The 26,755-nt window shown below is 37.3% G+C and overlaps 2 protein-coding genes and 1 long non-coding RNA gene across 3 annotated transcripts; 2 read left to right on the top strand and 1 right to left on the bottom strand.

Annotated features, from left to right (window-relative positions):
• Window positions 1-344: 344 nt before the first annotated feature.
• LOC121266615 lies at window positions 345-25,954 on the top strand. The gene is made up of 4 exons (XR_005940841.1): window positions 345-507; window positions 1,892-1,898; window positions 25,890-25,895; window positions 25,944-25,954. It is a non-coding gene; the product is annotated as an uncharacterized LOC121266615 (long non-coding RNA).
• LOC121266614 (delta-1-pyrroline-5-carboxylate synthase-like) lies at window positions 9,408-19,083 on the top strand. The gene is made up of 20 exons (XM_041170500.1): window positions 9,408-9,518; window positions 10,619-10,690; window positions 10,947-11,050; window positions 11,451-11,553; window positions 11,749-11,910; window positions 12,577-12,854; window positions 13,149-13,299; window positions 13,478-13,642; window positions 13,744-13,821; window positions 14,054-14,143; window positions 14,429-14,515; window positions 14,642-14,728; window positions 14,815-14,911; window positions 14,988-15,091; window positions 15,228-15,303; window positions 16,386-16,536; window positions 16,652-16,720; window positions 18,498-18,564; window positions 18,665-18,735; window positions 18,878-19,083. Exons 1-20 carry the CDS (start codon window positions 9,417-9,419, stop codon window positions 18,954-18,956), a joined length of 2,193 nt encoding a protein of 730 aa, XP_041026434.1. The 5' UTR covers window positions 9,408-9,416; the 3' UTR covers window positions 18,957-19,083.
• Window positions 22,522-24,873, bottom strand: LOC121266613 (uncharacterized protein At2g39795, mitochondrial-like). Its single transcript, XM_041170498.1, has 3 exons — window positions 24,510-24,873; window positions 22,971-23,305; window positions 22,522-22,862 (listed from the first exon to the last, which is right to left on the bottom strand). Exons 1-3 carry the CDS (start codon window positions 24,777-24,779, stop codon window positions 22,703-22,705), a joined length of 765 nt encoding a protein of 254 aa, XP_041026432.1. The 5' UTR covers window positions 24,780-24,873; the 3' UTR covers window positions 22,522-22,702.
• Window positions 25,955-26,755: the final 801 nt, after the last annotated feature.

Below are 26,755 nucleotides of genomic sequence, written 5' to 3'. Positions count from 1 at the left end.
GAGAGAGAGAGAGAGAGAGAGAAAGAGAGAGAGAGAGAGAGAGAGTGATCACGGCATGAGTAAGGAGGTGTTATCGAGAAGGAGAGAGAGTCGTGGATTGAGGCGGCGGCCATCCAGTATGGTGGCGACGTGGTGGTGGAAGCTGGTGACGAGTGGTGGCACCGAATGAGATGGACATTGAGCTGTTGTTGCTTTGTTTTTGGGAGCTAAAACAAGGGCTTTCCATGAGGTTGGTTTCATGGCACTCGATGGAGATAGAAACTCCTATGTTTTGGGTGTATGGAAACAGACGTACATTGGTTGGTCTTAGTGGGTTGCTGCGTGGATGACTTCAGTGGTCGGTTCCCTCCGTGAGATGGCTTTGACTCCATTAGCTTAGGTCTTGTATGGAGTTGGCTTGTAGCAACTTTACAAGTGGCTACTGATGCAACCATGGTGCACACGGAGGAAGGGTGTCAATGACTTGGCACCATGCGGCGGTGAATATAGTGGTGCAAAGGCTGGACAGTGGAAGTTTTCCCATGGTGGAGCATGGCTGCGTCGGTGGTTTCAGCACCAAAAGGGAGACGGTTGTGCATGACTTAACTGTGGTGGTTTCCGTGGAGCTGCATAGTGGCTAAGCAATGGATGGTTCTCATGGTTGGCTACGGTTATGGAAGGGCCAAGGTTTTTGCTTCACATGGGGCTGGGTAGCGTCATGCGATTTTCTGGACACGTGGGGACATGCATGCTGGGTGTTGGATGTGGAAGGCGTGGAGATACTATTGAACATGGGCTTTGAGGTGGTGGCTTGGCTGCTTGGTGTCGTGTGTTTGTTTTCACCGAATAAAAAAATATAGTTGGTGGCAAGTTTGCTTGAAGGAAATTTACGTAGAAGGTGCGGTGCGATTTACGTCCATGGGTCTAAATATATATAAGACATTGGTTTAAGAAATTTTTATCACAAATGGGAGTCTAAAATTGTAACTCTAGTACGCTTGAAATTAGACACATTAATGGGCTTGAACTCGATAAACAAATTGGATCATAATTCTCATATCCAAAATAAATCTCTCTTCTAACAATATCTTTGACTTTTAGAAGAGTTTTATTGGACAGAGTTCTATTTATTTTGGCCCATAAAAAGATTTTCTATCCGATCCAAAAAATATTTAAGGAAATTATTAAAATAGCAAGCTTATTAAAAAAATTTGATATCTTCCATAATACAACTTGGATCCGCAATCAGTATATATAAAAAATAATACTCAAAAATTAATTGGACTCTTTATACGTATAAATAAAAAAAGCAAAAATTTTAAAAAACAGTTTGTTGCTGGATTCGGGTATTATACGGGTAACCCATCGCCCACCCTTATGGTCTCTTCATCTTTCTCGCATATTGAGCATAAAAGTATAGAAGTTAGATGGAATAACCTGGGAGAGACATGGTGAAGTTAAATTAAGAATTGGGTTGTTGAAGAATATGGGTACTCGATCGAGTAATTGCAAGAGACACAAAAAGGTGAATTGAAAGCCTCTACGATACTGTAGAGGACATTGTGCTTATGTAGAGATTTGGGGCTAAGGCAAGCTGGGTTTGAAGGCGACTCTCTTGTAGACTTGTAGTCCTCATCCATGCGGCTCGAAGCATGGAGACAAGTTGCAACAATTATGACCGGTCAGCTGACCGAAGTGTCAAGCTGCATTCAGTTCATTAAGACTAATAAATTGGAAGGAAAAACGCTTGAAGAGAGAAGTAAACAAGGTTGCTCATATATTGAAAAAAGAGAAGTGATATAATTGTAAAGAGATCTCATAAGTTCATAAATTGACATGATTTCATATGATATATTATATCTACTATATAATAAAAATAGTTGTATAATCTACCATACTATATTACGTCAAGTTAGTTTGTAAATTTACTTTTATTTAATTTTTTTATAGCTAAAACATTCCTCTTAGGGAAAATGGTTTTGCATCAAGATGCAAAGGAAATTCAGATGGAAGAATTTTTGGTTGTCATACATGAGACTATCATGTTTGAGAAGAGCTTGTATTGTTGAAAGACAAAAAAGAATATAGTTTATATTCCTACGTTTTGCCTTGGAGTTGGTAGACTTTATACAAAATATTTTATATAATTATGGTATATTAAAGAGATTGATTACTTTTGTCTTATAAATAGGGAAGTTGACTATTTTTAACACATAAAATTCCATCAATAATTATAAATATTATTTGAAGGGGTTTTTATATTATCATCAACACTAATTTTTAAGGTTTTTTGCTTCCACTCCCTTTAGGACAGCTGAGTGATCTAGGTAATCTCCAACTGATCAAAAAAGAAAAACATTCAATTATGTGTTTTTTATTTTACTTTTTATTTTTTTGTATTTGAAAAATGAGAATTCTTTACGTAATAAGTAAAATATTAAATATATATGTATAATGAGAAGTGCTGTATATATAAAAGGATTACACAATAATAAATTTGGAAAGTGACGTGATTTTACGTGATTCGTTAGATGAGCTACTTTACAATAAAAATAACTTTATAATCTAACATACTACATTAAGTTATGCTACTTTGTAAGTTTACTTTTACATAATCTATTTATATCGAAAATATTTCTCATGTATCTTACAGATATATATTAACAACACATCTTCACATATCAAGAATTGCGAGATTGCCATTTTATTTTGGGGGGTGATGGAGGGTGTTAGCCTATTGGCTAGAGCCAAACTTCGACGAGTACTGCGTGGGCTATGGCTTTCTTGATCGCCGTTCAAGCGTGCATCGCTCATCAAGCTTGCAAGAGAGAGATTTAGCTCAATGCAGTGCCATTCGGCTAAGTCTGGTCTGATCTTCCTATTCCATTGATTTGATTTGAAGCATCTAGCAGCGCTGCGCCAGTTATATACATATGTATACATATATTTTATGCAATACGTAAGATATTATACAAAATACTACTATTTAATGACCTTAAAGATTAAGGGTATTTTTTTTTTTTTTTTGTAGATGAGAATATTTAAGGCAGGAGAAAATGAACATATTTGAAATCAAATACATGATGAATTGTATTATTATTTAAAATAATTAGATTTATATTATATTCTTATTGAAGTTAGTTAATAAATTCTTACTTAAGACTGTATTTGAATGTTAAACTGAGTTGCGTTGAATTGAGTTGAGATGATAAAATATTATTAGAATATTATTTTTTAATATTATTATTATTTTAAAATTTGAAAAAGTTGAATTGTTTATTATATTTTGTGTTAAAATTTAAAAATGTTATAATGATGAATTGAAATGAGTTGAGATGACTTTATAAACCAAACGAAACCTAACTCTTCTATACTTGATTATAAATTCTTGAATGGCAAAGTATATTTTATAAATTTTGTTGATATTGAAATAACCAATGCAAAGTCCTTGTCATCATGAATCATCCGATCCAATAAATTTAATTAACGGATTTACCGAACCCATCCTTCTTGATCAATTTTAAATTTGATATTGAATTTTCAAGTCTTGCAAAATAGAAAAGAAAAGACATACTAGACTGTGAGTCATGTACACGAAAATATTGGTGAGAAGTAGATTAGGCTATAGCTAGACTTTGAGCACTAGTTTTTGAAAAAGCATTGGTTCTATCCAACACAACACTTAGATGGGGTGAATATATGTAATTCGGTTTTTATGGTTTAATAAAAAATATTGACAAGCAAACAATTAAAAAATAAAACAAATCATATAAATAATTAACACAGAGATTTGGTCACAAAGTAGAAACTCATTTGAAGAACTTCTTCAAAATAAAAAACCACTCTGGGTGTAAATCACTACCTCAAATATATTATAGAAACTTTAATTGTTACAACCAATTTAGAGACACTCACAAAAACTTTGTAGTTCCTAAACTTGGCTTGCAATACCACGAGTAACCCACTTGATTTCTATACGCATGTAGTGTCGGAACTCCTATCTTTCTATAACATCCCACGAGAACCTCTCGATCTCTGTAGCAACAGCAGCTCCAGAATATATTTGAGGTAGTCCACTTCTCTCTCCCAAGTGAAGTCCTGAGCCGTCGGATCTCCCCATGACACCTTCACCAAAGGTATTGTCTTGGATCTTAGTTTTTGCTCCTTCCAATCTAAAATCTGTGTCGGTGCTTCCTTATAGGTATGGTTAGGCTATAGTTGGATGCTACTGGGGGCGACCAGTCAAGCTTCCTGCTGTCCAAAACTCTTTTTCAAAGAGGATACATGGAACACGTCGTGCACCTCCCCAAAATAATCCGGTAATGCAATCCTGTAAGCGATAGGTCCAACCTTCTCCATTATCTGAAAAGGGCTAATGTACCTTGGGCTAAGCTTCCCTTTCTTCCCAAACCGCTTGATGTCCTTTGTGGATGAGACCTTGAGGTACACCTAGTCACCTTCTTCGGATGACAGGTCTCTTCTTCTTGTATCTGCATAAATCTTCTGACAACTCTGTGTCGTTGCCATCCTGTCTCTTATGACTCTGACCTGGTCCTTCATCTCTTGAATTATTTCTAGCCCAACAAGCTTGCTCTCACCAACCTAATCCCTGTATTATGGAAATCTGCACTTCCTCTCGTACAGGGCCTTATAAGGTGCCATCTGAATGGAAGCTTGGAAATTGTTGTTGTATGCAAACTCTATGAGCGGCAAGTGATTTTCCCAACTACCCTTGAATTCCAAAGCACAGGCTCTCATCATATCGTCAAGAGTCTGAATAGTGCGCTCTCATTGGCCATCTGACTATGGGTGATAAGCGTTGCTAAACCTCAACTTAGTGCCCATTGACGCTTGTAACCTCTTCCAAAAATGGGATGTGAACCTCTGGTCCTGATTCGAAATGATGGTCTTGGGTATCCCATGCAGCATGACTATCTCCTTGACATATAGCCGTGTCAACTTTCCCAAGGTGTCATTATTCGTGATCGGTAGAAAATGAGCACTCTTGGTCAATCGGTCGATAATCACCCAAATAGAATTCTTCCTGCTTGGAGTCCTTGGCAAACCCACTACAAATCCATAACAATATCATCCCATTTCCATTCTAGAATCGAGAGGGGTTGAAGGATCCGACGGGTCTCTGATGTTTTACCTTAACTTGCCGACAGGTGGCACATCTCTCAACGAACATGGCTGTGTCCCTCTTCATCCCTTCCCTCCAAAAATTTCTCTTCAAATATTGGCACATCTTCGTACTTCTAGGGTGAACTGAGTAAAGGGCCACGTGTGCCTTTGCCAAAATCTTCTCCATAATGTTTGAATGGTGCAAGCTGAAAGATAAACTTCGAATAGTACGATTTACCCGCTAAAAAAAAGGCTTCACCGGATCCTCCGAATGAATCCTAAGTATTAAGATCCGAGACGGGAATGAAAGTCAGTCTGAAGCTGGCTGAAGGCAATTAGTGGATGAGATGTTTATTGAGGAGTAGGCTTGACCATGCAGAGGAGCACCTTACGGTTTATGAACAACAAAGTCCCATCCTTACTCAAACTGAAATGTGCAAGTCCCCTTGACTTTCTGACCTCCTGCCAGATATCCAGAAGTTTGGGTATTTCCTTTAAAGTGTGCCAAGATCGTTACCATCTTTGTTGAGCCAACTATCGCCCGACGACAGCCTAGGGGATGTCACTTAGTTTTACACGCTCCTGAGTGACTAGAGGAGCTCCACTGAGATAATACCCCACCTTGACTTGAGGTCGTGACACGCATGCACCCACATAAAAAATATATTTCCGATGACACCCACAAACCCAGTTTTCAAATTACGCAGCATAGTTTAGAACATAACACAACTAAATAATTCATGGCAGATATTAATAAAAATTAATTTGCAGATGCATGACAGACAGTAGATGGCATGACATAGCCCAAAACAGTCAACCACACAACAACACAAAAGTCAAAATTTCAACAATTTCACAAATCCTAACTACACGCGTTTTCCAACTCCCCATCCGGCCTTTGGCCCAATTTTTGACAACAACTACATCATTAATATTCCAACACTTCACAGGGCCCCATGCTACTTCTTAATCACAACTAGACTGCAACAAATTTAGTGATAATTCCACATTAGTAAAATCAAGAGTCGAGTTGGAGATTTACGTACTACGCGAAAGGCAATTTCTAGATGATTGAGCGTGATGGCTTAAAGTGTCCCGCGATTGAGCATGTGCATGTATCACGTAGTGAATGGACATGTTGGTTAGATTAATTTGAACATGATAAAAAATTTAAAGCACGAGGAAAGAGGCAGAAAGGCTTATTGTGGCGGCCTTAAGAGGGGCGGAGCACGCGGTGGCAACAACAGTGCACGATGGCAGAGGTAGATCTGGGCAAAATAGAGGGGCAACTGGTGGGGTTATTTCAAGGGGGTGGTAGATCCAACGTGCTAGTGGGTGGAGGAGGGAAATTTCATGGCGGGGTGTGGCGGAGCACGACAGGATAGTGGCTAAAGTGGGCTTTAGATCATGGGTTGGGTGGAACCAGGGGAGAAGGATGGTGGAAATGGAAAGTGGAGTACCAAGAAGTAGTCATGTGGCCGCTAGAACACAACTGGGATTAATGGCTCACTGCAGTGCACAGTGGCTCTAGGGCAAAAATACTCCTAAAGGCTATGAGGAGTAGATTTGGGGGTGAGGGAGGTGCTCGTATACGATTTGAGGGGAGGAGAGGATGCTTGAGGGATGATTTGGGGGAGGAGAGGCTCAACCTATTTAGAGGCCGAGGGTTGGGTCTCGGCAATTGCAGCCAGGGCTGCGATTGGGGGTGAGGGATGGTGTTGGCTTCACGAGCGTTGCATGTGTGGCATGCGACGAGTGGTGGGCAGTGGCGGTGAGCAGCTGCCTTGGCCGAGGCTTCATGGGTCACAAAGAGAAAGAAAAGAGAGAGAGAGAGAGAGAGAGTCATGTGGATTGGTGGAAGTGGAGGTGGCGGCAGATGAAGGCGATGGCCAGTGCCCGACGGACATGTGGCGAAGGTGCAGCGGCAACAAGGGCTCATGGTTGCAGAAGGAAGGAAGAGGAAGAAGAAAAGACAAAAGAAAGAGAGAAGAGAAGAGGGAGGGGCGTGCGGTGCTCGGGGTAAAAGGATTTAGGGTTTTCATCAAATGCACAAAACGACGCCGTATAGGGGTAGGGAAAACAAATTTCACCTCCAAAGCCATCAAAACGATGCCGTTTTGGTGGGAGGGCTGGGCTACCACACTAACCCAAGGGCTGGGCCCGCTTCCTTCCCCTCTCAATCCTAGATTCGACCCACAACAATCCAAGAAAAAAACAAATAATCCACAAACAATCACTTGGGCTCAAATTTTCTCTTAAAGAAAAAGCCTACATACACAAAATATTTTGGGCTTCACATCTTCCCCCCCCCCCCCCCCCAACCCTTAAAATAAATTTTGTGCTTGAAATTGATAAGCTTAAACCATTTAAATCCAACTGTGTTTTTATCTTGAGTGTGATTTGGTAGAAGTATATTTTTCAAGAGATTCAACTTTAAATGTGGGGGAGAGTTTCTCTCAAATGCTCTTAGAATGAGACTCTATTTTTGCTCTGTTTCTCCACACCAAGGACAGAATGAAATGTTTCCTTTTATACCTCCCAAAAGTGAGGCGCTCAAACCTTAAGAAAAATTAGCTTTTCTGAAAATTGGCTCGAGAGGAGTTTCGAGTGCAAGTAGAGCGAGCATTGCACTTTTGAAGTCGCTTGAGTGCCAGGTCGAGCGAGGCTTGAGCGAACTCTCTGGATGTCCATAGCTCGAGCACTGTGTTGAGCGCGATGTCGAGTGAACTCTCTGGATCTCCTTAGCTCGAGCAATGTGTCGAGTCATGTCGCGCGAACTCTCTAGATTGAGTTTAGCTCGAGCAGTGTGTCGAGCCATGTCAAGTGAACTCTCTGACTTGAATGTCGCTTGAGCGATGTGTTGAGCCATGTTGAGCGAACTTCTGTTTGTGTTCTGCTCGAGCTGCGCTGACCTCACTTGACCTCCTTTTCACTTTGACACACTTCAACACTTATTACAATACAATTTTACAAAAATTTTCACAAGAATATACCAACACACTTATTTTTACATTAATAATTTTATCTCGTGTATAACATTATCACTCCACAAATATAGCTCATGATGATTTGTTGGAACCCACCCATCTATAAAAAGTGGATTATTTTTTCTTTGGAAAGAAAATATAAATATAAAAAGTGGGTTATGTGATAATTCTAAAACTCAAAAAGTATGAAGAGAATTGACTATCGTTATAGACAAATACCAAATACCATCCATATTATCTGTTGAATTTGAAGCGAAACTTTATTTACAATTTATTTTTGTCTATCTTATTAGCCTTTTTTATTTCATATTTCTGCCTATGGATGGATTTATGCCTAGCCTATTTTTATTTTTCTTTTTTACCTATAATCTTTATTTTCATATTTTTCATGGACGAAAGTTACATATTTTCACATCTAAGATTTACATATACAACATATATTACTGTCAAGAGTATTTTACTTATTCTTTAGATATTCAGGTTCAATTAATATAAAAAGTGCTAAGAAATTATATGATATGATCTCATGAAATTCATTAGATCTATTTTATAATAAAAATAATTTTATAATTTGACATATCACATCAACGTATATCAGTTTATAAATTTATTTTTATATATTTTTTTTTAGCTAAAATCTTTTTCAAATATGAATATTAAAATTAAAGGCCAATTACTTGATTGACGTAACAACCTCTCAAATGAAAGTATGGAGTGCGAAATGTCCCTCCTCAACTTAAAATTTTTATAAAAAAGAAAAAGAAAAAAAAAATATCGAGACTCACCTGCAGATGGGCCCACCCATCTATAAAAGTGTTTGGTACATTGATAATTTTCGTTTTTACAAATCCCCAAAACTTTTTATATAATTAAATTTACAAATCATTTTTGAGATAAAATAATAGATTCGGAAAAAAAAAGATTAACTGATTATAATGCTTGTTTGTTATGAACGTGTGAGTTTTAAATTTTTTCCGATAGGTGATATTTTTATCTTGTAAAGTTTTACTCATTATTTTTCTATTATACATTATATATAATTTTTTTATTTTTATTAAATTTGTAGTATATAAATAATGAGTAGAAGAAATTATTAATTTAGAAAGAATAAAATAAAAAATAATTAAAAAAATAAAAATAAATATAGTATGTGTGAATAATATTTTTTTTCTTTAATTTTGACAAAAATAGACGTCACGTGAATCTAAGATACGAAACGTGCGAAAAAGGAGTTCGTCCCCAAGTCAACTCCATCACGGCTTCCAGTTTTCGTATATTAAGCAATCACTGCGAAAAAGCCAAAGCCCATCGCGCATCTCTTGGTGCATGGTAGCTCTTCTTCAAGTCGCCCGCCGCATTCTTACTCGACCCAGCGCCATGGATCCTACCCGAGCTTTTGTCAAGAACGTGAAGCGTCTGATAGTCAAGGTTACGTGTAACAAGATACAGTCTTCCGATTCTCTGCGGAACTTCGGCTGCTTTTCGTTTCTTTTTTGTTCGTTTGTTTCTTTTCGTTTATTTGGGGTCGTGCTGCGCTCAGCAGACATAGCGTTTGCTTTGCAAAACCTAGGGCGCGTCTGTTAGGGTTCTTTGGTTAAATATAATCTTTGTATATATACGAGGCGCAGATCAAAACGACAACTTGAGCTCAGTCTATGACCTAGCTAGAGAGTGATTTTAATATATTTTCTCTCTTGTTTGGGGGGTCAAACCTTCTTCGATGTAAACCCACAACATCGAGACTTGATAGATGGAATTCATGCTAGTGACACTAATGAACCAAATCAAAATTAAAAATCAATTCTTTTTGAAATAAAAGATTGGTTTTGCAGTACCTTGAATTATTGTTTGTGCTCTTCCACTCTTCTTCTTATTCTGTAAATACTAATGATAATGAATGAAGATGCAAGGCTTTCATGTGGACATTGCTTATACTGTGGGTTGTTTCTGTGAGTTGGAGATGAAGTGCACTTATACATAGTGCAACTAAAATGAAAAAATAGACCACAGAAGGTTCTGATTGTGATTGCCAGCGCAAGTTTCATGCACCAGACTCGCACTTTGAACAGATTTGAAGCGCTTTTGTGTTTTATACGTGTTATATAAAAAACAAATTAACCCCATGAAATAATTCAAGTGTGCAAAGATGGAATACGTTTTCTGAATTTGGCTGGCTACCTCCTTGCTCGATTGGTTCATGATTGGATGTATATGAATATTTTTATGCATGGTGGAACTGAGGGTTAAAGACGTTAAGTGAGCAGCAAATAGTACAGAAACTGGATTTTAAGTAGGTTACAAATATTTCTATGTGCCTGTGGCAGTAAATACCTTCTGCTGATCTGACATTCATAAACATCACGTGTTGCATATCCTGAAGTATTTTCTTGCTCTAGTATGGTAGAACTTTCCATTACAATTTTTTAATTTTCCAAGTTTTTACATTGCTATGTATAGTACTTAACTAGTATGGTATGTATGCGAATTTAAGTTTGCTAATTACAGTTGTTGTTTTGTCTGCATTAAAGGTCGGAACGGCTGTGGTTACTAGACCTGATGGAAGACTGGCACTAGGCAGGCTTGGAGCTCTCTGTGAGCAGGTATGTTGGGCTTCGTATGAATGCTTTTTCAGAATTGTGAGAACGGATTTTTCAGAGGCTATGCTGTGAATGACAGAGAAGAAAAAATAATTGAAGAGGGAAAAAAAGACAAAAGAAGGCAGTTTCATTGGTGTTCTCATGGCAAGCTATTCCAGGACTCTGGGGAAAAAAAACTATATACTAATTAAATGATCCCATAAGAATTGTAGTTTATCATGTGGCTGACGACGTTCCCTCTTCCCAATTAATCCTGCAGCTTAAAGAATTAAACTCTCGAGGCTATGAGGTTATTTTGGTTTCTTCAGGAGCGGTTGGTCTTGGACGCCAAAGGCTTAGATACAGAAAAGTAGCCAACAGCAGGTCCTTACTATATTCTTTCCGTTGCCTTTTTAACGTGCACACACATACACACTGACACATGCATACACAAGCACACAGAAAATGCTATCAACCTTTGCTTATGCAAAATCAAACTTCGAGCATGCTAGAAGTTATCCTTGAATACACTGTGACCTGAAATTTGAATGCGAGACCAGTTACTGCTACTCAAACAAATTAGTAAAAATCAAGAAATATTATCTTTATAACTTTTGATTACGGAGATATTTACCCCTCGCGAGGATGATATTGAGAGAGAGCATGCATGGTAGATTTCATGTACCTGTTCTACCAGTAAACATTAAATTTCTGTTTGAGGTGGCGTTAGAGAGCCCGAGAAAACGAGTGCCTTGCCTGAAGAGAATCCATTAATGTTTTGCAGCTTTGCTGATCTACAATATCCACAAGATGAATTTGATGGAAAGGCTTGCGCAGCAGTCGGGCAGAGTAGTCTCATGGCTCTGTATGATACAATGTTCAGCCAGGTATCTATATCATATTGGATTTACTTTAGAAAATGTGTCCAGTACTTTTTATATTTACATCTTCACACATGCATTAGCAGGTCAGGAAGTTATAAATTGCATTCGTGCACTTTGTCCTTTACCGTCCGCGCTCGATCTGAAATGCGTCCATCTATTTAAGTCACTTGTACTAATACGTGTTTCTTCTGTATGCAGCTTGATGTGACCTCTTCTCAACTTCTTGTGACTGATGTTGTTTTTAGGGATGAAGGTTTTAGAAAGCAACTTTGTGACACTGTGAACTCACTATTAGATTTGAGGGTTATTCCTATTTTCAATGAGAATGATGCAGTTAGCACTAAGAAAGCACCATACCAGGTATATATGCAGCTCCTTATATTTGTATTTAAGTTTGCATTTGAAATTCCACTTTGTTCTGCAAGTTTTTCATGATCTTTTTTCATCCTTTTTTTTTTTTCCCTTTGCCTTTGGTAAGGATTATATATTTGTACGAAAATTTATTGTGCGACATTTTTGTTGTTTCTGCTATTTGTGATCGAGAATCAAGCGCTGCAAAAATCTTTCCCCCTTGTTCTTTTGGGTTCCAAATAGAGTCAGTTTCTAAACAAGGCTAAGAAAAATGTCACTAATGCCTGTTTTGGTTCCAATTAAACAGGCTCCAGTAGTCACATTCTAAACCGAGTGGCCATATGGTGTTTGATCTACTATATATAACAAATCTTTGGAAGGACATGATTTGAATGTCGCCAATTTGTTATCAATATACATATGATTTTAGTAACTTAGCAACTCCCTGAGGTCTCCCATTTGTTTGCTAAAAACACATTCATGATCATTCTAGTTGCCAAACTTAGTGAAAGCAAACCAACCGCAATAATGCTCCCAAATGCTCATGCCCTTGATGAGCTATCTTCGTGATCATCTATACCCTTGATTGTTTCTGTTTGATATTATATTTCACAATAATTAATATATATTACCGTTATAATATGCCTTTTATTCTAAGTGTAACCATCATTGCAGGATTCTTCTGGTATATTTTGGGATAATGACGGTTTGGCAAGTCTATTAGCTTCAGAACTAAATGCTGACCTTCTTGTTCTGTTGAGCGATGTAGAGGGCCTCTATAGTTGTCCTCCGAGTGACCCAAAATCAAAGATAATACATACATATATCAAGAAGAAACACCAAGGGGAAATCACATTTGGAGACAAGTCCAGGTTGGGAAGAGGAGGTATGACTGCTAAAGTTGAAGCAGCTATCTGTGCAGCTGATGCTGGCATCCCTGTTGTTATTACAAGGTAATTCTATCATTTCACAGCTGAAAGTTCCATCTGTTTATAAAACTGTTTGGACCGCCAGCTGCTACCATGTTTTCATGAATTTTGTTGTTATTTTTATTCCTTTTCTTTGCTTTGTTTCCTACATATGGAACCGGGCTTGGAAAACTGATGATAGAAGCCGAAAGACCATCAGTTCATCGAGTTTTCACTAATAATGCAAGATACCACGATCAATTAACTTATCTTCTGGTTGCCTTAAAATGTTCTGTGCTGTTCTTGGTTACTCAAAATTGATTTCGAATTTCTTTGCAGTGGTTATGCCACAGACAACATCATTAAAGTACTTCAAGGAGAGCATCTTGGTACTCTTTTCCATAAAGATGCACAATTATGGACTTCGGCCAAAGAGGCTGGTGCGCGTGCTATGGCGGTTGCGGCCCGGGAATGTTCTAGACGGCTTCAGGTAGTAACAACATGTTTTCTTCAAAGTTGCAAAGCCTGGGGTGGCTTATGTCACTATAAATTCTCTCAATTATATATAATGTACTTGCGAGCTTTCCGGATACTTCAATCTGTTGTATAGCATGAATGTCGTTGTTATATTCACAGCTTCAGCATTTTTATGGATTGCTTAACTGCAGGCCACACAACCTCAAGAAAGGAGGAAAATATTGCTGGACATAGCGGATGCCCTGGAGGCGAATGAAAGTGTGATTATGGCTGAGAATGAAGCTGATGTTGCTGCTGCACAGGAGGCTAGATACGAGAAATCATTAATATCTCGTTTATCCTTGAAGCCCGGGAAGGCAAGTCCTTGTTCTGTTTGAACTTTTTCCTTTCGTGTAATTGTGGAATGATGTTCTGTTTAGTTTTTGAGTCTGTCTCATTTGGTCTTTATATTGTTCAGATCTCCAGTCTTGCAAAATCTGTTCGCAAACTTGCAGAGATGGAAGAACCCATTGCTCGTGTTTTAAGTAGAACAGAGGTCAGGACTCCTTGAGTTTTGTTCTAAAAAGAACCAAAGCCTGATAAGTTTTATAGTAATCTTTGATAGTTTTGTGAATCCAATAATATTTCTCCCATTTATGATAAAAGAATAGAAAATCATTCCTGTATTTGTACCAACAAAATTTGCATTGTATTTGTCTATTTGAGTATGAATTCTTTGGTAATTACTTACATGGGCACTTAATTCTGATGACTGATTTTGCATCCAGCTTTCAGACGGGCTCATCTTAGAGAAAACGACAAGTCCTTTGGGTGTCCTCCTGATTGTTTTTGAGTCTCGACCTGATGCTCTGGTACAGGTGAAAATCAGGATCCTTACATATTAAACCCACCAGCATCTATTTTAGTTTCCAAGGATGTCGAAGATGACACTCTATATCAATACTTTTTTATCTGAATGATTCATTTTGTTTTATTGTTATTATCAATTTATCACTCGGTTGAGCTGGTGAGCAGGGAAGACTGATCTAATACTTATTATACATTAACTGGTTGAGCTTCAAGCTCATGGCTTAAAAGGTTTTGTTATGTTTCTGTGGTAAAATCTTGATGGATACCATTTTTTGTGCTCTGTAATTTAATAGATAGCTTCACTAGCAATTCGAAGTGGGAATGGTCTACTGCTTAAAGGAGGGAAAGAAGCCAAGCGATCAAATGCGGCGTTGTACAAGGTTTGGCTCTGGAAGTTTAGGCAATTTCTGCCTGGTTACTTTGAGTGTAGTAGCATTACTTCTTTTCCTCGTATATGTTTCGGTTATAGTTTTACAATTTCCTTTTCCTTTTCTTTACTTCTATAGGTCATTACTTCAGCAATCCCAGATACTGTTGGTGACAAACTTATTGGACTTGTGACTTCCAGAGAGGAGATTCCTGATCTGCTTAAGGTGTGTACTGACATTGATTACTGCTATGTTTCTTTAAAAAAAAAAAAAAAAAACGACTGTTTTTAACTTATTTTATTGTGTGACAGCTGGATGATGTGATAGACCTTGTGATCCCCAGAGGCAGTAATAAGCTTGTTTCTCAGATTAAGAGTTCAACAAAAATTCCTGTTCTCGGTCATGCTGGTAAGAGGAATGGAATGAGAAACTTTTAATTCACTAAAATGGAGCTTCAAATAAAGTTGCTATTTTTACCATGCAGATGGAGTTTGTCATGTTTATGTTGATAAGTCAGCTAATATAGATATGGCAAAACACATTCTGCGTGATGCAAAAATGGATTATCCTGCAGCCTGTAATGCAATGGTAGTTTCAGTATTTCAGTTTGCTCTCCTTGTTCCCTGTTTGTCTGTTGTAGCAGTTCTCCTTTGTACTAAAGAATAATCTTCACAACATTTTTGAATTGTTAGTCTTTTGGATTTATGTATTGTGATATTCTCAGGAAACACTTCTTGTACACAAAGATTTTCTGAGTAATGGTGGGATCAATGAACTTCTCCTTGAACTTCAATCTGAAGGTATGATGAAGTTGTCTGCCTAGAGACCAACTATTCAAAAACTGTGTTCATGTATAAAGCCTCTATTTGATACCCTGTCATGGTGTTTGAAAAATTTCCATAACTTTACTTCTATTTAACTAATGTGTTTTTTTTTTTTAATTTCTAAATAGCATCAACAAACCTAGATTCGTGTAGTTGGACCTGGGTTACCGCGTTGCATGAGGTTTATTATGTATTATAACTTTGGTTATCAAAACAAACTAACATGAGGTTGGACAATGTCAAACATGATTTTATAAATTCTACTGGACCAACCTGTCAAACCACTATAGCTGTTGAATTTTCTTAACTCCATCCATGTTGAAATCCCCCCCAACTGTTTTCATCAAGGGATACTCCCCAAAAGTGTAAGCAGCCCTTTGAACAAAGGACTCTCACAGTACTGATGACCAAATTTATGAACAAGCCAAAGTTTTATATCTTGTCACAGTAGTGATTAATTATTACACTTCATTTACTGCCAACACCCGAAATTTCCAACACAACTCCTGGAAATGTTATTGTTATTGTTAAGTGGAATATTCATCTTCCTGTCCAAACATTCTATGAACCTACCTGCCATCCACAAGTTCCTTGAAGAATGAGATAGATAGCTTTGGTCTATTGCCCTTCGGGTTAAGACCTTCTCTCATAGATATAATATTTTCATCAGGGTAATTTTGTTTGACTGTATAATTGTATAAACAATAGAGATCATTAACACCAAAATGATGTCAAGGTTCTACCAGAATATGACCCAGCAGTTGGACCGGTGACTTTCAATCCGCCACTTCTATGCTTTTTTATGAATGATCAAGATTTAACGTTTTCTAAAGAAGTTTTGTATCATGAAGATCAGACTTAAACTGATATCCATTCATACACTAGAAAATCCGATATCTGTTTTGTTCATTTAATTCTGTTAGCTTTGTGTATTGCAAACAGAAAGCTGGTTGCAAATATTGTCCCCGTGATGCACTACCTCCTAAAGATACTACTTGAAAAATTCAGCATTTATGGAATCTAAGGGATTCTGCACTAATGCAAGTTCACTTTTGCAGATGTTACTCTATATGGAGGACCAAAAGCCAGCACTTTGTTGAATATTGTAGAGGCAAATTCATTGCATCATGAATACAGTTCCATGGCTTGCACAATTGAAATCGTAGATGATGTGTTTTCTGCCATTGACCACATAAATGAAAACGGGAGGTATGTTGGAAACCTTTGGATTTCATTTTCTAATGTTTTCTGTTTGTATATAATGAAGGTTATAATAAGTGAATCTCCGACTCCAATTCTCTTCTCTACCCCGACTTTGTTGTAGTGCTCATACTGACTGTATCATCACAGAAGACAGTGAAGTTGCTGAAACTTTCCTACATCAAGTTGACAGGTAGGCTTTCTTTTTGCACAAAATTAGTAGCATTTTTTTATTTTTTTTGGGAACAGGACGGAACCCCAATTTTATTGATAACCCTCACTTTTGACGGAAGAAAACCGTGGTTACAAACAGATACCTGGGTGTTACAATTTGGTAAATAAGCATAAACCAGGTAACCTAGAGCCAAAAATTCCAACCAAAATACAAATTACCCATAAAATTAGAAATAAGAACCAAAACCAGGATCAAAACTTGCAAGAAAAATAGAACAAAGAACCAAATGCACATAAAAAGGCCAAAGGAAAACCAGACATCCTAATCACAACGCATATAAGGAAGACCAATTATGTCCATCCTAAGAAGATCTCTTAACTGGCTAGGGAGATTATCACAGTCAGCAAACCACTCCATATCTAAGCCCCCAACACCTCTCTTAGCAAGAAAATCAATCATAACATTCCCTTCACGATAGATGTGGCTTACACGATAGTCCATGCAGTCGAGATAGGAGAATAATTCATCCTAATACTCCTCCAAATATCAAATATTACACTCACCTTTAATAGTAGCATATACCACTGGCCTTCTATCAGCAATTTTCCTACGGATGACTATCATTGCAAGCCATACTCTAGAATCGTAAACACAAAGCAATTACATAAAAACAATCCTTCAAACTGATGTAGTTTCATCTGATCCGTTATATCTACTTTATAATGAAATTAACTTTACAATCTAATGAATCACATCAAGTCATGTCAGTTTGTAGGATTACTCTTGTGTACTAGAGTATTTCCCTATTTTTTATTCTCACCAATCATCTCTACAAATGACAGTCACCAAGGACCCTAAATTCACCAATCATCCCTGCTCACATAGTTCTTATTCACCAAACCACATTCTTACCACCTTACCAAGTCATGTCAGTTTGTAGGAATTCTTTTGTGTGCTTGAGTATTTCCCTATTTTTTATTCTCACCACTCATCTCTACAAACGACAGTCACCAAGGACCCAAATCATCCCTGCTCACACAGTTCTTATTCACCAAACTCCATTCTTACTACCTTACATCTCTGACTATTCTCCTGAAATTCACTATCCAGTTCATAAAGGTATGTATACTGCAAATAGCAGCACACCATTGCTATTTTCACCCTTTAGCTCTCATCTGAGCCTCCAGCTCGAAGCTTGCATGTTTAGTGCACCTAGAGTCTTTCTAGTGTTTCCGATCTCTGAAACCTGAGAGAAAGGAACCCTTTCTTCCAATTTCAATATTTGAATTTGCTAATTTTCATCCCTTTTGGTTCGACCTAATCTTCAAAAGTTATTTTCAATACTGGGTAGCCGTACCGTATGATGTCAATTGGATTAAAGAAATGATAGTTATAGTTGTGAATATGCAAGTGTCGTGCAATCATTTAAAAAAATAAATAAATATGTAATCTACATAAAAAAAAATTTTAAGAATAGACTTTACTCGATTACAAGACGTTTGCGCACTTCACAATTATATAATTATATGTGATTATGGGTGAGCGGAAACTACTTTTGTGGTGATGATGCCTCCAATAAATGTATTGTCACAATCTAGTTCTTCTATGAGATAGCTGTTATGATATTTTCCCATTTTTGGTACTCTAGAGGGGAATTGATACCTTGCACGAAAAAAAGGTGAATCGATATACTAAAGTCGTACTGCTCTAATAATTGTGCCTCATGAAATAATGTTTTTCCTACATGTTGCATTCCTTTATGTTCTTCTTATCACCAATCTGTCTACATCAACAGTGCTGCAGTCTTTCATAATGCAAGCACACGATTCTGTGATGGTGCACGCTTCGGACTTGGCGCAGAGGTATCCGATGTTTCAACTGTTCTTGTGTTCAGGGCCAATGTGCTCGACTTTTCTTACCCGCTTTAAAGCCTGTTTTTGGTTCTATACAATTGCTGAACAGGTCGGTATAAGTACGAGCCGGATTCATGCTCGAGGACCTGTGGGAGTAGAAGGACTTTTAACAGTACGATGGTATGAGAATTCTGCATTCAAATACTATTATTGACTGACATGAGTAACTATTTTCATGATATGATCAAACATCAAATCAACAAGATAGAAAGTTCTTTATACGGTTTGCTTTGATTAATCATTAATCCTCTATTACAACCAGGATTTTGAGAGGACGTGGTCAGGTGGTGGATGGTGATAAAGGTGTTACTTATACACACAAGGTTCTGCATCATTCCTAGCAATTCAGAAACAGATCTGTCAAGGCTGGAAGTTGCGGTTCATCAGCTGCTCCTGAGATCCTATGTTTTATTTTAAGATAAAAGAATTTCCTTTTTAACCTTTTCCAACCCATTCCACTGGTATCATTCTTGGCTAAGGGTGATCATCCGGATTCTAATCTGAGAACCCGAGTCTACCTGGATCCGGAACCGGATTGGTCCGGGTCAGAGCCGGGTTGGAACTCGGGTTTTTCAAAACCCGGATTCCGGGTTCCGGGTTCCGGGTTCCGGGTTGAACCTGGATTTTTTTTTTTTTTTAACAAAAGCTTTTTTATTATTAATTGTACTTCAAATATTTTGTCTCCATCTAAAATTTCAAATCATATTCTCAATAGAAAACCAATATAAATCTCTTTTTGTCTTGCTTTTTAATACAACATAAGCATATAAACAATTAATTAACTTTTTAACTAAATGCATGTAAAAAATAAAAAAACCAATATTCATCATGTAAAATGAACGCAACATACAAGATGCAATCAACTATATATTACATTGTTTGAACTAATTTACTAAGAATATTACAAAACATATACATTGCTTTAATTAAACTCTAATACACAACAAATTGTTTGCAAAAAATCAAAAAATTTTCCATCAATTAGCTTTCTTCTTCCAACAATCATAGGATAGCTCTCTTGGCTGAATCAGAAACTAGTATTTGATGCTGTTGCACGCCATATGGAAAAGGAGCACTTGTTACAACCTGTACAAACTAGAAGCAATATAATCGGTCATTGTTAGGTGGCTGATTGTTACAACCTGCAGTGCTCTGGAACTAATCTCAGTATAATTTATATGCTGTAAACTACTCGTTCATGCATGAAGTTCATGATTAGGTGGCTGATTGGGAGAGTAAAGCTGCTAAAATTTAGTAGAGCCTTAAGGCTCATCCCATTTCATCATTTACCAACATTTCATCAATGGATTTCGAGTCTAAGAAACTGTTCATGGTAGCATTATTCCCAAAAAAGTTTTAATTTTCTAAATTTAAAGTTTGCATGCATTCAACTTCATTGTGTACAACGAATTTTGCTACCCATATAAATACTTTAAGAAAGTAAGATTATGCAAGAAGAAAGCACTTACTCTAGATTTTTTTCAGCATGAATGGGAAGAGAGACTCACAGTAGCCTCTGTTGAAGATGAAGCTGGATAATCATCTAAAAAAATATTAAAAATGAATTAGATAGATAATAAAACAAGATAGATAGATATTAAAAAAATATTTCAAGTTTCAAACTTACCTTCAAGATCCATCGACTGTACGTATTCTTCCAACTCCCGGATGTCGACAGGTTTGGTCCTTAACCAATTTTGAGTGCTAATGAGGGTTTCGACAGTCTCTGGAGACAATGAACTCCTAAAAGGATCCAAGATGCGTCTTCCAGTACTAAATGCGGACTCCGAGGTAACAATGGAAATGAGGGTGGCTAACACATCACGTGTTATCTCAGCAAGGACAGGATAATTGGTGGCATTAACTCTCCACCAATCCAAAATATCAAAACTGGGTGATTTTTGTGCACACCCCTCCGACAAATATCGATCTAGTTCTGATCTAAACTCCATAAACCCTTGCTCCTGAAGATATTTCTCTAACCTGATATCAAATTTAGTCGAGAAGGTAGTCGAAGTAGAAGTAGTTATTAGTTATTACTAGTAGATAAAATCTATTTAGTAATTGAAAAATCAAACATTTTAACATATCAGAAAATGATTTTGATCCTGAAGTGATGATTCTGGATGAAATAATATTATTTAAACCAACCTAAAATTGCAAGCTAACAACTTCTCTAAACTTTGAAAGCCAAATCACACACCATAACCTAACTTAAACCCATTTCTCTAAACTAATCCCACATTAAATTTTAAAAAAACTGTCTCTATATTTACACATAGTTCTCATCCACATGTGGACCATACCTAAACAAGATGATGCCTCCCTCCCTACCCAAATGTGTTCAAAATGAGCTTTGATTGAACCCAAAACAAATAAATTCTCCAAAGTACTACTCATCCATCTAACAACCCTCACATCTGATACCAAACAAATCATAGAAGAAAAAAAAAAAAAAAAAAAAAAAGGTGTGGAAGCCTTCCACACTTTTGCAAAAAAAAAGGATTTCAAACAAGGAACATCAAGAACATTCTAAGTAGTTTTCCAGATTCTTGTTAGCCAAAGCATACATGCTCAAGCTCAAGTTCGCATGAAGAGATTTACAGAGACCCAAATCGAAATAAAAAGAAGAGAACAAACCTTGGATGACGGCGAAGACGATGGTGGGGTCACGAGGATGATGGGGTTTCTTCAATCGGCGGATTCGACACTGAGGGAGGCTAGGGTTCCTTAACGAGAGAGAGAGAGAGAGAGAGAGAGAGAGAGAGAGAGAGAGAGAGAGAGAGAGAGAGAGAGAGAGAGAAGGCTGAAGGGGGGCGGGGGGGTTTTTAACCCTTGTGTCAAAACGACGCCATTTTGATTCATCAAAACGGCGTTGTTTTGACGCTGGGTTTGATTTTTTAAAAAAACCCGGGTACTGGGTTTAAAACCCGGAACACGAGTTCTAAACCTGGTACCCAGCCCAGGTTGGCCCGGGTTGACCCGGATTTTACAACCCGGGTTCCGGCCCATACATGATCCGGGCCGAAACCCGCAACCGGAACCCGGAAAACCAGGTTCCGGACCGGGCTGGGAAAAAATCCGGCTTGGATGAACAGTGCTATTCTTGGCTCTGTAGGGATCTTTTTTTTAATAGATTTTTTTTTTTTACCATGTACGATTACGAAGGATATTGCGACTTTCAGTTTTGGTTGAAGCAATGAGTCAAATTTGCATTTTTATTTGAGAAATGCAATTCGGGACCCAAAAAGTTCACCGAATGGATTTTTTTTTTTTTTTTTTTTTTTTTTTTTTTTTTTTACGGAATGATTAAAAAATATTTTTTAATGATGTTGTGAATTTTTTTTTTAAATATTTATGATGATTAAAAAAATACATAAAAAAAAAAAGAAAAAAATTTATATTATTTGGTGAACTTTTTGGATCCCGAATTTGGGATCCGTAGCAGTACTCTTTTTATTTTCTTCTTTTTTTTCTTTTCATATTTTTTTAACATATTTAAATATTTTTAAAAAATAAAAAAAAATACATCAATTCCTTAATCATTAAATAAAAAAATTAAAAATAAATAAATACACGAACAATCAGAGTGAAGAGACAAACTCAGGCAACATACTAACATTTCCCTAAAGCAAATGTGCTTGTTATTTGAATACAGCAGAAGTTACCATTTTTCTTTTACACTACATTGCCACATAATTTTCAAGATACAATGGATTTATCAAAACTGGTTTCTCTTTACGGCCTGAGAAAGGAAGAATGCTGCAAGAGCCGATTTTAATCAAAGAACAGCGGTTTGATTCAGCCATTAACATTTCAGTACCAAATACTGAACTCGACCAACCTACACAGATGCAATTTTTCAACATGAATAGTAAAATGTGTCTAACAGGGGTACAAGTTATCGAAAAACTCCCTCTATAACATTTCAGAGGATTAAATTCACTTGACCTGAGATTGTTTCTCAGAATTTATAGGTAATCTTTCCTCAGCTAAACAAGCTACGAATACAGCAGACGAAATCTGAAAAAGTAGGGTCTACCACCCTCCCAAAACCAAAACATTTTTAGCAGGATTTTCAATGAATTCACTTCTCAATAAAATCCTTGATGTTCTTTAGCCACATAAGGTACTCTTTGGTTTCTTTCTTGCCCATATACTCGTGCAAGAAGTTGGTTGTGCTGGGTTTGATCCCTCGAATCTCAAGATATTTGTGGAAAGCCTTCTGCAAGTTCTCATCCAGATCACTGGGGGCAACCATGAAGAATATCAGATAATGAGTAAATGATGATGGAAAACTCGTACAAGATAAAAAAAAAAAAAAAAAAAAGGGTTGTCAGTTATAAAAAGTTTACTTAAAATCAGGTCCTTCATAGGCAAGCTCATCTTCAGAACCTTCTGGTTGCTTAACCGTCAAGCTATCAATGCAAATCTCATCAGGTAAAGCGGTGACACCAAACTCCAGAGACAATCCATTTCCTTTGGTTATAATCACGACCAAGGGAATGCTAGAATCAACACTAGCTTCTGCATCATTGCCATCCTCCTCCTCCTCCTCCCCGACTCCAGGTTGAGGGATGTCAACTTGAACCTTAATGATTTCATCTCCATAGTTTCTTGTAAGCAATATAGTTCTTTCTCCAGGTGTGTCTTCAATCTTAAAGGGGAAATTATCTGGGACCTCTTCCACCTGTTTTGTTAATATTGACAAGAAAAATGCTTGGACATCAGCAGATTATCAACACCATATGCAGATCATAACTCTTGAATAAATATATCCCAAGGAATCAGACAAGGAAAGCGTATGCAACCTTACCCTCCCCCTTAAAAAAAAAATCTCCCAATAGCATAAAAGGATCAAAGTATGCTTCCTCTTGCATGTAACTTTTACAGCTAGATATGGGCATATGAATTTATCTGTCGTGCAATTTTAAGTGCAGTCCTAATTTCTGGGCACCGTAATGATGCAAGTAAGGGGTGCAGCTGTGATAGGCTTCCTCTTGCATGTAACTTTTACAGCTAGATATGGGCATATGAATTTATCTGTCGTGCAATTTTAACTGCAGTCCTAATTTCTGGGCACTGTAATGATGCAAGTAAGGGGGTCACCCCTCCCAAAACAGAGTTCGAGTAGTAAGAAAAACCCAGCTTCAAATTTGCCAAAACAGACCAGGAACTTCAAAAAGAGACTCCGAATAACCGCAGAACACAAGTCTCAAAAGTATGTTGGGAACCGTGCATACATGCCAATAAAGCCAACATACATTCAGAACTTTCAAATACCCAAATATATCAATACAAATAACCTCCACCGAACCAAAAATTCGAAAGGAAGCATGAAATAGGATGGTTAGAATTTTGAAAACCCAGAAAATACATAGGTTTCAATTTGCACCTAGTTCCTACACCCAAAAAAAAAAACACAAATTTTAAGGTTATTAACGATTCAAAAGTAAACAAAATACCCCCACTCAACTGAATAAATACGCAAATGCTTGGCTCGGTACTTGATAACTTTTTATATGGAGGATAAACTAACCAAATGATTTGCTTATCCACCATTTTCTCAGCAATACCCGATGGAAAAGGCATTTGAAGCATTCAAGCTATAACTCTCTAGCACCTATTAGGTTCCCAAAACAAAATTTTGCTTCCGAAAATGAGAGTTTGGAAATTTAAGTAGGAAAATAACCAAAAAGTATTTTAATTTATTAAATAAAAAATCTAGAGTAAAATATTATTCACAACCAAAAATGCCCTTTTAAACTTTATATATAACAGCAAAAAGAGAGAACGATTCTCATACCTACCCAACAAGGGGAATAATTATAGAAAAAACGAGACTAAACAAAAGAATTAGCCAAAGTAAAGGAAGAAACTAAAAGAAAACTGACATTTTCGTGAGCTTCTTCCTGGGCGCATTCGATCTCGGAGTGGAGGACACGAATAAGGCTCTCATCGCTGCTAGGTTTCGTAGAAGTGGCGGTGGAGAAGCGCAGATACGGGACGAAACTTCGCCGGCAGAGCGCGCTGGCCAGTTCGCCCTTTCTGGCTGAGAGAACGGTGGAGATTACGCCATGGAAGGGCCTAGGTGATCCGAAGGATCGGATCGCGAGAGGAAGTATGGAAGAGGAAGTTCTGCGGAGCATGGAATACAAAGCCATTTGATTGTTGTTCAAAGCTTGACGGGGAATTTGGGTTTAGGGTTTTGGCAATAAGAGGGTTTTAGGCTTTTCGTTTGTGTCTCCTCTAGGGTTTATAGTTGTACAAAGCCACATATACGCTTTTTATTTTAAAATCTTTTTCAAATGCCTTCCAGAAGGTTTCCTTTCTTCGGTCTTTTCCAATTGGGCCTCATTTGGTCCTCTGCCTATACAAACCAGCTTGGGCCGATCACAATGATTGACGACATTTTGTTTCGGTTAAAATTAACTTAGGCCTAATTTGTTCATAAAATATCTTATCTCATCTTATCTAATCATTATAATTTTTTCAACTTTTAATATAAAATAAAATAAATAATTTAATTTTTCAAATCTTAAAATAAAAATAATATTAAAAAATATATTCTAACAATATTTTATTTAATTTTTTAACTTTAATTTTAACCCATCTTATCTCCTCTCTTCTGCGAAAACAAACGAGACTTTAGCCTATTATACCACGGTCCTTCATTAGGACAATGCTAGAATCACCGAGAAAGGTGACACATGTATTGTATAGTAACGATAGTGCAATTGTATTTTAAAATAGTTTTTAGAACCCTTTAAACATTTTGAAAAAAAAAATCACAAATGCATTAAAAAATACTTTCTTAACTATTAAGTAAAAAAAAAATGATAAATTATTCTCTTTGTAGCTCCGGTAGAAGCATTTTCCCTTCATCTCTTTTATTTTGAAAAATAATGAGGAACAAGTGGGTGGTCGTCAAAGGCCCGTCTTGGCAATGGATGAGTTTAATGCTTGTATTCACAGGTGCGGGTTAATGGATTTACAGTTAGATGGTCGGCAGCTATCATGGTGTAATGGACAGCAAGGTATGGCGAGAAGCTAGGCAAAGCTTGATAGAGTGTTGGTGAATAATGAGTTTAATGCTAGATTCGGTGAAGCATTGGCAAGGTTGTTAAGTAGAAGAACTTCGGACCATTCGCCTATTCTACTTCGGTTGGTGGCAAAGACTGAGAGGTATGGCCCCTCCCTTTTAAGGTTTCAAAATATGTGGATTGAGCATGAGAAGTTCTTGGAGACAGTTCGTATGTCGTGGGAGGAACTAGTTGATTGTAACTTAGGTTTATTGAAATTAGCTAGGAAACTTAAGCGCCTAAAAGTGAAATTGCGTAGTTGGAATAAGGAGGTATTCAGCCATGTGGGTGGAGTTATAAAGCAGTTGGAAGAGCATCTGGAACTACTGGATTCTGAGATGCAGGCGTCCTATAATGAAGAGGTTGAGGTGGAGTTTCTAACCACTAAGGTGGAGTTGGAGATGTGGATAAAAAGAGAGGACACACGTCTTCGTCAACAAGCTAAGAAGGCATGGTTGGTTGACGGTGATCAAAATTCAAAATTTTTTTCATAATATTATTGGGCAAAGGAGGAGGAATTCTAGTATAAATTCTATGAGATTGTAGGATGGGACTTTACTAGAGTCGAGGGAGAGGGTGCATGAGGAAGCTGTGAGATATTTTTCAAATTTCCTTTCACAAGAAGACTCTGTTGAATTCCTAGATTTGAGGGATTTAATTGATCCAATTATCTTGGAACATGTTGTGACCAGATTGCAAGACATGCCAGCAGAGAAAGAGGTGTATGAGGCTTTGGCTTTTATTGCGGCAGACAGCAGCCCAGGGCCAGATGGTTTTGGTTCTGCTTTTTATTTGGCTTGCTGGGATTTTATTAAAATGGATGTCATGGAGGCTGTGGAGGGGTTCTATTTGGGAGGGTTTCTCCTAAAAGTCTATACTTCATCGTACATTGTCCTTATTCCCAAGATTAAAAATCTCCAAAGTTTTGATAAGTTTCGACCGATTAGTCTTTGTAATGTCATATATAAGGTGTTCTCCAAAATTCTGGTTGCGAAGATCTCTTTGGTTTTTGGGGATATTATCTCATAAGAACAAGGTGCTTTTGTGAAAGGTCGAAG

Source organism: Juglans microcarpa x Juglans regia, chromosome 5D (genome assembly GCF_004785595.1).
Source record: "Juglans microcarpa x Juglans regia isolate MS1-56 chromosome 5D, Jm3101_v1.0, whole genome shotgun sequence".
In the NCBI taxonomy this organism is placed as follows: Eukaryota; Viridiplantae; Streptophyta; class Magnoliopsida; order Fagales; family Juglandaceae; genus Juglans; species Juglans microcarpa x Juglans regia.
This window is presented reverse-complemented; position numbering and strand designations above follow the sequence as displayed.

Bases quoted from the DNA above. Each gene is read 5' to 3' on its own strand.
- LOC121266614 (XM_041170500.1), top strand. From the start codon at position 9,417: ATGGTAGCTCTTCTTCAAGTCGCCCGCCGCATTCTTACTCGACCCAGC. The intron at 13,822-14,053 runs GTCAGGACTCCT...TTTTGCATCCAG, and splicing joins GTGTTTTAAGTAGAACAGAG to CTTTCAGACGGGCTCATCTT. The intron at 15,304-16,385 runs GTATGATGAAGT...TCACTTTTGCAG, and splicing joins CCTTGAACTTCAATCTGAAG to ATGTTACTCTATATGGAGGA.
- LOC121266613 (XM_041170498.1), bottom strand. From the start codon at position 24,779: ATGGCTTTGTATTCCATGCTCCGCAGAACTTCCTCTTCCATACTTCCT. The intron at 23,306-24,509 runs GTCAGTTTTCTT...TTAACAAAACAG, and splicing joins AGGAAGAAGCTCACGAAAAT to GTGGAAGAGGTCCCAGATAA. The intron at 22,863-22,970 runs GTAAACTTTTTA...GGTTGCCCCCAG, and splicing joins TATGAAGGACCTGATTTTAA to TGATCTGGATGAGAACTTGC.